This window comes from Rhinopithecus roxellana, chromosome 2 (assembly GCF_007565055.1).
Source record: "Rhinopithecus roxellana isolate Shanxi Qingling chromosome 2, ASM756505v1, whole genome shotgun sequence".
In the NCBI taxonomy this organism is placed as follows: domain Eukaryota; kingdom Metazoa; phylum Chordata; class Mammalia; order Primates; family Cercopithecidae; genus Rhinopithecus; species Rhinopithecus roxellana.
In genome coordinates, this window is record NC_044550.1 from 94491288 (window position 1) to 94504807 (window position 13520).

Sequence of the window (13520 nt, forward strand, 5' to 3'; positions counted from 1 at the left end):
TTTCAGGCCCTAATGACTAATTATGGACAACTTATATGCTTTGACACTATAATTGCAATTAAAATGACTGAATTACCTCTAGTCATATCATAAACAAATTCCTTGAGTTAACGCCTATAAAGATATTATAAAATATTTAATAGGGTGACTGACCAGTAAGAAATTTTGCAATTAAGCCACTGTATTATTTCATTTGCATACAATCTTTTCTAAAGAAAGGAAGGCAGTCACTCACATGACAAGCTTGATTAGTTCACAAAGAACAAAGTTAGTACTAATTTTAGTAAAACCTAATTTTAATCAAGCAACATCATTTTCATTCATCATTTCTTGGTTCTAATCACTGCCAAACATAAGGGATTGATAATTTTTGAAGGTTAATATAGTTATCACACTACATTTATGCCTATTACTAGAAAACACTGCAAATCCCTCACAATGAATAAATATTATTCCTGGGACTATCACTGGATGTTCTTAGGTGTCTTTGTGTTTATAAAGTTGTATCACACACACAGATAGACATAATGACCAAAGAGTATCTGAAGTCAAGGGAGTGTAGAATGCCTTATATTAAGTATGTAAGACACTGAACACTAAGAGCAATGAATGATAACCAATAACCAAAAACACAAACCCCTGTCTCCATATCCTGAAGACTAGAACTACTATTTCTAAACTATAAACTCATCCTTGGCCAATATGCAGTCACCAACTGATTTACAGCTTCTTTGGTAATAATGTATTTCACATGTGGTATTTCTTTTAATCATAAATAATATGCTTAATTTCATACATTAAAACTCTATGCATCATATCAAAAATGCTGCCTAATATGTTATATTGAATTGTGACTATGAAATAAATTATCCTTTGCTTGGCTGGTTAGAGTATTTAAATTAGAGAAATCGTATATACACACAACTCTGTATCTTCAATTTCAGTGTAAGATGCAATAGTACTTACACAACTACAAATGCCACACACAGAAACACATAGACACATGCTGTGTTTTTGTCCATTTTATAAAACTTCTTCAACAGTGAACATGAGTTTTTCTCAACACTGTAACTACCTGTATAAAACTGCCTACACAAAACTAGCTACAACTCTTACCTGTGCAAAACTTCTCCTGGACCCCCATCTGCAGGCTCAGCTATTTTAGAAGTAATTTCAGCACCATACAAGAGACTTTTAAGCCCCTAAAAAGTAATACTCTTGGACTCAGAATTATAACACAGGATTTGGTAATTAATAGTACCCCTGTATTTGTTGAATAAATAAATAAATCCTATAAGCAGGTTTACTCTCTTAACTCTTACTTTGTAGTCCAACTCTTATAACTGGGTTTCTGTTTATTTCATAAAAACATTGCTGTTCAAAGTTACTGATAATCAGATCCTGGTGTTATTTACTTTTCTGGAATTTCTGTCTTATTAACGTGCCCAATGACATAATTGTTTTGAGTATAAGGCCCTGCCATTTTTCTCAATGCCCCGAATCCCCAGATCTTGGCTTTAGTTAAAATTTAGGGTCTAAGATACTGCCACTGACTAAAATTTGTCTTCATAGCTGACTTCTATGACTTCTCTATTCATCTCCCTTCTTACACCCCTCAGAGACTTGGTCTGTTTATCTCTCATGACAAACCATTATCCTGGACTGAACTACTCTAGGCCAACCACGGGACAGGACTGGTGGCTGTGGATGATATCCATGCCTTTAAAACCATGGCTTGAGTAGATTATCTCCTCACTAGGTTCCAAATTGTAGGTCCTATCCTCCAAGATGGCCCATTTTCTCTGCAACTAGCCTAGGCAAGAAGGATGGTCAATGAGTTATTACTTTTATGGTCAGTGCAAACTTAAAAAATGAAGGTCTCTTTCATGTTTGGAAATTGAATCATGTAAATATTTTGGCAAAATTTAAAGGATATACCAACACCATCATCACTACCAAGAAAGAAAATAGTGACATGAAATCTAAATGTATTTATATAAGGTCACTTTAAAATATTTCAGTTTACAAGAAAACCAAGTTTCTCTTATAATTTAGATGCCACATCAGTATTATCAATTAAAGTTCAAATCAAATAGCAAATTATTTCTGAAGCATTTTTAAATAAGAATTTATGTTTATCCATCATTTACTTCTGAATTGTCTCTATCAATTGAGGTCTATTTTGACATTTTGAATTAAGATGAAATAGAGAACCTCTGGGAAAGTCACAGTGGAATTGCTACCTATCTAAAATTACTATGAAGGATAATTACCTTCTGGATGCAACAGAATGATTTAACAAGCTACAGTTATTAATATCTAGGTAAACAATTGAAAAATATTTAATTTGACAATCTTCTGAAAACTCTCAAAAAGGCTTATAGATTCATGTATGATATGCTGAATAATTGCTACACAATAACTATTTATGGTCATGGCTAGAAAGGTATAATGCAATGCCTACTTATCTTTTCTATGATTTATTTAAACATTTTTTAATAAGACATGGCCATAAAACAACCATAAAACCTTTAATATATAAATATTATATATTTATAATTTATAAATTATATTATAATGTATAATACATAACATAATTATACATTATATTATAAATATAATATATTATAGATTATAATATAAACATAATACATAATAAAATCTTGTTTTATTCAGTGAAATTAATTTACTGACACTCCTATGATAGAATAAATGACCAATACAGGGTTTCAGCCTACTTGTTCCCATTTTTCTTTACAAAATGCATTACTGTAATGAATTTCTAAAGGAAACAGTAAAAGATAAATGTGATGAAATCTTATAATGGATTGACTTGGGATCCTTTTTCAAGCTTTTTCAAGTTACGCCCTGTTATCAGAACTAATTCGCCTTAATCTCTTAAATCCACAGAAATGTACAATGAATGTGAGGTGATTTTGAGGCATCTTAACACCTTAAATCAAAGGCAGATATAAAACTTTTAAAAAGATTTTCAGTCTCAGCAGACAAGATGAAAAAGGGTTTCAGTTAAACTACCCTAACCAGAATCCATATTTACTTCAGCACCTGAATTTCTACTCAGCGGTGCTATTGACTTACACAGATTCTGATAATCTTTGTTGGGGCCTGATGAAAAGAAAAAAAGTGATTTCATACCAAAAAAAGTTTTATTACAGCTTCAATCAGGCTAAGGTATCCATGCTTTCATCACACTTTATTTTGTTTCTCCTGCTACAATTTAGTTCCAATTTCCCTTCCTTTATGTCTCTTTCTCCTCACATGCATTAAAGAAGGGTGTTCTCTAAACATTTCCCCAGGCCTCTTCTTTATTTCTTCCAAATCATTCACTTCTCGTATGTAATTATCAACTTTTCAAGAAAACATTCTTGATTTTATCCAGCTTAGTTTCTGTAGTTACACACAAGGACTATGGGAATAGTCCCCATTTCCCTGTATCTCAAATTTCAAATTCTAAATGGTGATAAATAACAAAAATATACAAAATTATCTACTTACTCTTTAGAATATTAAATGTTTTCTTCATGTTAGATCTAAAATGTTAGCACCGTTATAAAAATAAATATGTTTCAAAAAATTATTGAACTCAAACTGAAATTTGAGTTCTGTTGTTTTTAGTCCTGTTGTTTTCCCTTTCTATAAGTGCTGAGGATTCAGAACCTTCTCAGATAAAGTTTAAGTTGTCATTTACTTCTTAAGTTCTAGTTTAATTTCTCTTCTACTCTTCTTTCTCCAAAAAAAAAAAAAAAAAAAATCAGGAACTATTAGTGAAGAGGCTGGTTATGTGCAGAAATTGGCATAGCAGCAACTTGGATGGAGCTAGAGACCATTATTCTAAGTGAAGTACCACAGGAGTGGAAAACCAAAGACTGTATGTGCTCACTTATAAGTGGGAGCTAAGCTATGAGTATGCAAAGGCATATAGAGTGATACAGTGGACTTTAGAGACTCAGAAGAGGAAGAGTAGGAGGAGCCCTGGGGATGCAAAACTACTACACATTAGGTACAATGTATACTACTCAGGTGATGGGTGCACCAAAATCTCAGAATTCACCACTAAATAATTCATCTGTGTAACAAAAAACCACTTGTACCCTAAAAGCTATTGAAATAAAAAGTAATAAAAACCATGAAAGTTCTGTTGGCCTCCTTTCCCCTAGTTCACGTCCTTGACTTTTATACAAGGAGAGGCCACATTGCTTAGGTGTTTGTGTGCTATTTTTAATGCATGTACTGTCTCCTGATATGTCGGAAGCAATACGCTCAAGAATAGAATCTTCCTGATGTCCTAAGGATTTTAAATTTTAGTACCAAGCTTATTCTAATCACATTTCACAAATCACAATGAACAATAAAAGACACAAATTTTGTCAATCCCACTAGTTTATGCTCTATAAAGCCACTGTCAACACTAAATTAGCAAACATTGAACCATTGCTTCTAGGGGAAATACTGGGTTAGGTTTCCATAGCAGCTGGTTGCAACGTTTCCATTAATAAATCAATATATAACCTTGTTTTATTCATGCTTTTGTTGAAACACACCTTATTTAAAATATGCTGCTGACCCATTAACACTGAACTCATAGGCAACAGGACTTATGCTTGTCCAACACACTTATTTTTTTCTGTAAGACACATCGCAGCATTCTTGCACTTAGGAAAACTAGACAGTACTTTGGCCCTATGATGGGGCCATTTCAAACAGCGAAATCACCAACAAAAAGCACTAAAATGGAAAAAACACATGCCACTAAATAGGCTGCCAAAAATATGCTTGTTCACGTCATGAGATCTGAAATAAGAGGGTAAAGCATTGTCTTGTTTAACCTCAGGTGGGAACATGTGCATTGAACATCTCAATGTTTTTGCCACACTACACATATCTGCAAATGACCACACAAGTGCCAAGGGTATTGATTTTGGGGTTACAAAGAATTTAGCAAGTAGTCAAATTCACAAATAAAGAAGTTGAGAATAATGAAGACTGATTATATATAACCCAAATGATTAATATGCTCTACTTGGAACACCTTTCAAATAGCAGCTTTGAAATCTAAAAAATATAATTTCTCCCTGACCCCTAAAAACTGTGAAATTTATATATTTCTAACAATGCTTCCTCTGATTTGAGCCTTCTTCCACTTCTCTGCTCATTGTCTATCTCTGATAACTGCACAACAGTAAAATCCACCTTTGCTTTCAGCAACACAGGACTCTACTCTACCTTTATATCTATCATTTGGTTCTTCAGATTTTCAAATCCAACCACCTCTTTCAAATAAGCCCAATTTTCTACCATTTTGCACACTTTTCCTTGATCATGCCATGTCTTTAAATATTCATTTTCTTTCTGTTTTATTTGGAAATCTTTGAATAAATCACTTACACCTGATGACATAATTATTTCCCTATCAGTCCCAATTCTTTAAAAAAACTGGCTGTTACATACGACAACCAAGTACAATTGCATGCTTCACTAACACCAGAAACCTTTTTTCTGTCAAGTCTGATGGCTTTGTCTAAGATCTCAGTTAAACATGAAGCACTTACTGCTATTTTGTTTGATATTTTTGCCCATTCTGTGTATCATGCTTTTCTTCTTTGTTTGACATTGCTCTATGCTGCTGCTTCTTTCTCTCTGCTAACACTACCCTTTCTCACTTACCTATTATGTGTAGGAATTTTTAAAAGACCGAGAACATTCAAACACTTGGACCACAACCCACAATAAGAAATACATTTTATATTGTGACTTAGTACATGCACATATACACACACAGACAGAAATATGAACATATCAGAAATAAAATTTACAAAATAATTTTTATTGATTGCAAAACACTCTGATATTGTTTTTTATTCTATTGAATTCATTTTCTTTTTAAATATTAATGCTGCTCAGAAAGTGCTCTTTCTGAACTTAAACTATCCCTCCAAAATGCAGCGTAGTTCTTTGTGTTTGACCTAGAGGGAGGTTTTAAAGTTGAAATGAAAACATAAATTTCAGGCATGAAGTTTTTATCATCATTAAAATGAGGAAATTAAGAATATGCATTCTTAAACAGACTGGATACAACCTAGTATCTGTATTAACAAATTGCTAAAAAAAAAAACTTGGGAAAGAACGACTGATTCATCTGACATATTTTAATGAATATTCAAGAAATTTAAAAATTATTGATTTATCTATATATGGGAGGATGTTATTTCTACTTTAAAATTTAAAACAATTAATCTAATATAATTCAATGATTCTGGAAAACCACTAAAAGGAAATACTCCATTATGAGCTTTAAGTAGAAATCCATATAGAAGAAATGTATTTTAAATTATGTAAACACTGGTAATTTCCCACTTTTTAGACAAGAGCTTTCATTACCTTTTCTTGATGGTTATTTCCACTGAGTGCATAACTGTCAGTTTAGTTCAAAAGCAAACTTAGAAACCCTGGGCACTTGGGAACCTATTCGTCTCTATCATAGCGATGAAGTAAATATTAGAATAGATAGACAAAGAGAATCCACAGAGAAAAAACAATAGTAAATCCATTAGAAAGTTGAATCAACAATTGACTGGGCTTATTCATACCGACATTTTCCAGATTTTGCATACCAAATATTCTGCAAAATTCAATTTGCATGACTTTACAAGGAAAGAACTGAGTCCTCCATAACTGTACATCCCTTGAAGGCCTTATATTTTAATCACTAATGTAGTAAATTTATATTTGTTTATGCCTTTAACCTTCCTTGGAGGGTAGATTTTAAGTTAAATATTATCTAAAAAGAGATAAAAAAGTCCATTATTCCATTTAATGTTTTTAACAAATTATGGTTAAGATATTTTTATAGTAGCTATATTAACATTGAATCCAGAAAAGTTACTGAGTTTCCTACAATAGAAGAAATTATGTTTAATGAATAATATGTATTTATAAATATATGAAATAAAACCCTAATTAACCAAATTCTTGTCAATTTTGCTACTTATTTTTCTGGTTAAATAGATTTTCTATGAATATTAAAACTCTCTTTTTAATCAGGTCATTTTGGATGAAACTATTTTTAAAATGTCTTATGTATTTCTATAAGGTCTTATGAATAGAAATAATATACTTGACTTTGTTTGGATATTTGGAGACCCTGATAAGGAAATCTTATATTCTGTTTTACTTAGAGTTAGGATCTCAAGGTTCACAGTTTCTTTGGGCTTTTCACCTGTATCGTGAATGCCTATGGACCACCATTATTTTTCAGGTGATTATAGGGGTATTTCATTCTTCTCAGCTTCTTGATATGTTACAATTCATCTATTATTTAATCACTTCATATATATATACACACACACACACATACGTATATATACACGTGTATATATACGTATATGTATGTGTTTATATACACATATGTGTATATATACACGTGTATATATATATAAAGTTTTCCAGCATCCTTCATAATTGGTGGCCTTAGGTCCTATTTAAATTGTGTATCAAAGAAAAGTGAATAATCTCTAAGTGAGGGACAAAATAGATGTGTCATTATCAAAGTATAGTATATTCACTTTACAAGAACTCTGGAGCATCCATTATTGTTGGATAAAGGTCTAAGTTTACTTATTTGATAGTTCCTACCTGTATGGCAGACATTTGAACTACCATTATAGTTTTAAAATTTTTTAAATACTTTACCTATAGATAATTTTTATTAAGAGAATTTTAGTATTTGATAATTTTTTAAAACTTTAGTATCCCTAGAGATCTTCCTAATCATGTGGTTTGACATTATTATAGTCACACAGTCCTTGACAACTTTGATTTTCTTGCTGGATTATACAGTATTCAGATTGCTTTGTCAGGGAGCCCTACAATATGAGTAATTCAAACATACCTTGAGCACGAGTAAGTGTTTTGACAAAATTTGAAAACGTCTCGTACTTAGGAGCTTTGCTTACCGACCCCACCTAAGTGACGGGCCCATCAACATTTCCAGTAACTAAACCATGACACCCTTAAGTAAGCATTGATGTTAAACTTCGTCATCTCTCAAAAACTTGAATCTTCAAAAATAATTTTTAAAAAAGGATATGTATATGTCATATTCTTTTTTTCATTTCTTTGACTTCCTCAGCAATTTTACAGAACATAGTGTTGATTTTATACTTATGAAAATCTTTCTGACAGCAAGAAACCATTCTTAATGTAATACTATGATTATGTTATAGAAAATATGTTCTTCTATTTCTTGCATTGATAAGTACATGTTTAAGCAGAGCAAGAGAGCATCTTGCCTTAAATATTCACAGTGTGGTCACAGCTATTTATTAATTCAATAAACAGTCATTACACATTTTCTAGGTGCTAAGCATTGACATAAACTGGACTTACAGGACAAATGAAATAGACTTGTTCATCTCAAGATCTGTATGACCTCAAGGGACATGTAAACAAGAACCAGGAGACCTGGATTCCAGTTCTAATGAGCCATGAGACTGGAATATTCCTTTACTCTTGTTTTGTCAATAAGCCTCTTCAAGTTCACTTTCAGTTCACAAATTCTAGAATTTTTCTATTAGCCTATTAGTAACAAACAATCCATTAGAGGTGATCACAAAGTACCAGCATGTGGGAGTGGCTTGATTACGTTTTATTTGGCTTTACTTTGAAATAACCTTAGCCATCTTTTAGAGATTGCTTTCTGTAATGTATATTGGTGTCTGGATAAGTTTCCAGGACCAATTCCAATGGAGACTCCTCATTCCTCATCTTGCTGTATGTCTGCGTCATTGGACCTCTGCTCCCAGATTGTTAGTCCCACCTGGGTGTCTCCCACCATTCCAACTAATCCTTTACCATAAGAGCGGTCTCTTCTTCCTCTGCTTGTCCCTTAAGTCTTTTGAAAGTGAGTGGTCCTCAGGCATTCTTATCTTAGGTCCCACCAACTGAAACCGCCTTTGCAAAAATTGTAACAGTGAGAGAATTCAGACATAACTGACTCTATCTTGCTTCTAACCTCACAAGCTAACTGCCTTAGCTCATTCCTGAGTATGGGTCAAACTGACTATGGGAGAAATTTAGTTTACAGTTCAAACTTAAAGCAAGGATGTCAGTAGCTATCATTCCATTATTTGTTGGGAGAAATTACCTCCATTCCTTGTTCAAGGACTGAAACCACAATTGTAAAACTAATAAAACCCACAGGGTTAGAATTATGAGAGAGGGCTGGATTCTGCTAAGGCCTATGCATATTTAGGCAATAACCAGCCATTCTTCCCTAGCTTGCTTACTGCTCAGGACTCATTTAATCGGAGGTCACAAGACTGGGGACTTTTTCCCAATTACTCCTATAGATAAGATCGCTTTTGCAAAACCTAAGATTGGTCTTTCAGAGATTTTTTTTAGACTTTTGCATTAAGGCAACCTTATCTGACCTCACTGGGATCCATGAATCGTATGAAGGAACTGACTCAATTGGTCCTGTGACCCCCTCACCCAGAAACTGACTCAGCCTGCAAAGACCATTTGGACAGTCCTATAATTTCATCCCCAACCAATCAGCAGTATCCATTCCCTAGGACCCTGAGATTATTTTTACAAACCCTAGCCTCAGAACTCTTGAGGAAGTAGATTTGAGAAATACCTCCAGTCCTTCCACTCAGCTGCCTTGCAATAATTAAGCTAGTTATTTGCTGCAACACCACTGCTGTTTTGCTACTTTGGCCTAGCAATCACTCAGCACACATTGTTGTCCTGAGTTTCTAGATTGACTAATATTTTAATTTTTTTGACAATAGTTCAATTTCCCTTCCCAGTATACAATGATAAGTCTTTGTGGTTTTGTCAAGAGGCCTAAAATCAAGAAATTTATCCTTTCTGTGTATATTATAATGGACTTCCCAGAAAGCAGAACAGACACATATGCTATTATATAAAGAAATGCAATCCCAGGCAACAGGAAAGAAGGACAAGAGGAATGAAGTATGGCAGCAGAGATATTGTCACTGTTTTTTTTCAAACTGATCATGGCTAAATGTAACTGAGATCTTATGCAACTGTCTTCTGCATAGCCAGATAAACTTCATCCTAGAGCATTCCATCTAGCGTGGGAAAGGAGATGTTTGCATCTATCATCTGCCAGTCTAAATTTCAGGGGAGCAGAATTAGGCTTCCCTTTCTGACGAGGAATTGGTCAAGTTGCATTGCTTAAGAGCTTGAGAATGTGAGATGTTGTTACAGTCATATTGGAAAATACAATCTACCACATTGTCTCATAATACTCTACATTTAGTAAATATGGGAAGCCATTGGGGAACAATATCACATTCTTGAAGATTATAAAATTGAAGTTATTTTCCTACAACCACACAAAAGTCAGAACCTAGAGAAAATCAGGACCTATACTATACCTGAAGTACTGCACCAAGTATCAAATGGCAACATACAACTTTTTAATTAAACACTGACACAACAATAAAGTTATTTAGTGACTAATATACTAGAGCTAGTCATGTGGGTTCATGAGTTCTTTCCGTAACTCTGTAATTAATTTGTGACTTTGGGTAAGTCTCTTAGCAGCTGAATTTAATTAAAAAATCAAAATATATGCACCAATCCCAAGGTGCATTGTGAGAGTAAATGTCCCATTGTTAAAGCCTTTTAGATATCTGCCTAGTAATGGCTACAAGATTATTACAATGGGGATGGTGACAGTGATTCTTGGAGAAAAAAGGATTATAATGATTCTCTTAGAAATTTATTTTTGTACCTCTCAGTTTTCCTCCATGTTATCAAAGGTTTCAACATATTCTCAAGCAGCCTCTGAAACAACCTAAATTTTCATATCCACAAGAATTCTTTTATATATTCAGAGGAATGTAAACAGGATGAGAATAAATGAATAATGCTTTAAAGAAGTTCAGATATATATTTTCCATTGTGTTCTAGGGATAAGTTGTTCAATGTTTAGCACTGACCACGTAAAATTAGGAAAACAATTGTAAAAAACAAGAAAGGAAAATATTAGTGGCAACATCTCATCCTTAATTATTTCTCATTTCTTTATTTCTTCATATAATCAGAAGGATTCAAGACAGAAAAGATCACAAAAACAATATACTGCTTCACGTAAGGGCCAGGAAATTTAAAATTTCATAATTCATTCACTGGAATATGTAAATAAACCAAACATGAACCTCTAAAGAGATGCTTTATATTTACCAAGTGTTGTTAGAATTTCTGCTTACCAAAACTTTTCCCCAAGTGTTTCTGGCATTTCATTTATATCTATTTATTTATTCAGCAAATAGTTATAAAGTTCTAACTGAAACTATTTATTTACAATCCCTGGGTAGATACCAACATGAAGAAGATAAAGATTCTGCCATCAAGGCTCTTAAAGATTAACAGAGCAAGAAGACATGTAATTAAGGCAGAAGGTAGTGAAACATACAAGTAAAGTGGAAAGTTAGGTGAAGAAGTGATTGGATCACTTGAAATGACTTGAAGTCACTGGAAGAAAGGAAGGCTCTGAGCTGCACCTTTAAAATATAGGTTTGATTTTTGATGTATGGGAATGGGAAAGACATTCTGAGGCCCTGAGGCAGAGAGGAGCATAAATAAAGACTGAGAAATGAAAATACGTGATGTATATGTGCAATCAAAGCAAAGCAGTTCAATGTAGGGAGCAGGGGAGGTTTCCAAAGAGTCGGCAAGAAAGAAAAAGAGAGATGCCTAGATTCCCCATTACTAAGGGTCCTAAATCTAAAACATTGTAAGGTGAATTTTATTTTGTAGATATTGGGGAATCCCTTGAAAATTTATTAGTAGAGGAAGGACACAATAGGACTACATTTCAAGAAGTTTTTTCCAAGCAATGTATAAGACTGAATTAAGAAAAAAAGTGCCAGGGGTCAGGGAGAACAATAAAAGCCAGCTAAAAAACATGACCCATGCAATTAGATTCTAACCTAGAACACAGATGGTTAGGATTAAAAAAGAAAGAAAGAAAAAAGTCTTAAGAGAGTTCGTACATTTGATGTGGGAAGCAAGGAAAAGAACAAACTGAAAAATGATTATTTGATGATTAGATAGAGCTTCCCTTGACAGAAATGGAAAATGCAAATATGAGAGAGGAATTCAGGGACAGAAGAGTTGGAAGAGCAAACAATTATTGAGCATCTCCATACACATTTCTATGCATATTGCTGGTTTTATCCTATTTAACCTCATGCCAGATGCCAGATGGTGGCACTGAGGTAGTTGAAGTTATCTGTCCAAGATCACAGATAGTAGCAGGTCTACAGAAGACAATCAGTTCAGTTTGTATCATGCTAAGTTAGTGGAAGAGGTGGAAAACCTGGGTGACGACATGTAGCACTGATTGGAGCTCCAGAAACAGAGCAGATCCAAGACAGATTTGGGGCGAGTTATGTGCATGGTTAAAGTCATTATGTTTCAGAATATCAATGGAGAGAATGTGGCATTAAAACAAAGAGGCAGGAGAGATGGTCAAAGAAAATAGAAGGCAACACTTTTTCTGTGTAGATATTCAAATTAACTGTTACATCTCAAGGATTTTCATTTGTCACCAGATTTTAGAATGTTCCCCCACAAAGCCAACATAGAAGATGCTCTGAATGTGGACACTGTGAAATATAAACCTTGAAATTGCATGGTATAGGCCAAATACTTTCAGTACTATTTTGATCTTATTGTGTAAACTGGGAGATATAACTAGGGGAAAATTAAAAATATTTTAATTTTCCACTTCAATATTTCTTAATTAATAAAGTTAACATCACATATATTATATTAATAAATGATGTGGCATTTTAATTATATTTTGGGGAATTATTTCTCATCCCAGGTTAATTAAATAAATAATTGATAATTGATCATAAATCTCATAAAACATGATAAATTGGAGTTTGGATCTGTTACAACTAAAGCAATTTAAATTTTCTTAAATTACTAGAAGCTATAAAAATAAGATGATAAGTTATTTTAACAACATTGCCTAGAACGAGAAAAGGATACAAATATAACGGAAAATGGAAATCAAGAAGAGGAAGACTCCATCAAACCATTCAAATCTATCAACCTGAAATATCTGAATGTATGCTCTTGTTGCTACTTTTCAAATTGGACTAAATTCCTCCCTACTTCTGTTTGGTTTTTGATTTTGGTTTCGGTTTTCATTTGGGTCAGGCAGTATTGAAAATACTTGAGTAATGTCCTTTCTTCCTGACATTTAATAGACCCACAACAATAATAAAGAAACATATTACTATGAATGATTATTATTAGCATAATGATTTAACATACATAATCATCACCAATGTGCTAGCCATTATGTAAGATTAAATATTTGGTATAAACGTTATGTTCTTTCCTCTGAGTTATTCATTTCTGAAATATATTTCCCTAACAAAACCTCTTTGAATTTGCTCTTTCCTTAACATGGCATAAAAAGTCACTTTTTCTATTGTTCAAAGGCATAATAC

The 13520-nt window shown here is 33.2% G+C and overlaps 2 protein-coding genes across 2 annotated transcripts in view; both read right to left on the minus strand.

The window, feature by feature from the left end:
• Positions 1 to 5319, minus strand: part of ANP32C (acidic nuclear phosphoprotein 32 family member C) — a 37067-nt gene extending 31748 nt beyond the window's left edge. Inside the window, 1 exon segment of the mRNA XM_030914093.1 lies at positions 5245 to 5319. Within this exon segment, the coding sequence (XP_030769953.1) occupies positions 5245 to 5319 (75 nt within the window).
• MARCHF1 (membrane associated ring-CH-type finger 1) overlaps positions 1 to 13520 on the minus strand; it is an 841275-nt gene that overhangs the window by 687771 nt on the left and 139984 nt on the right. The gene's annotated exons all lie outside the window — the stretch shown is intronic.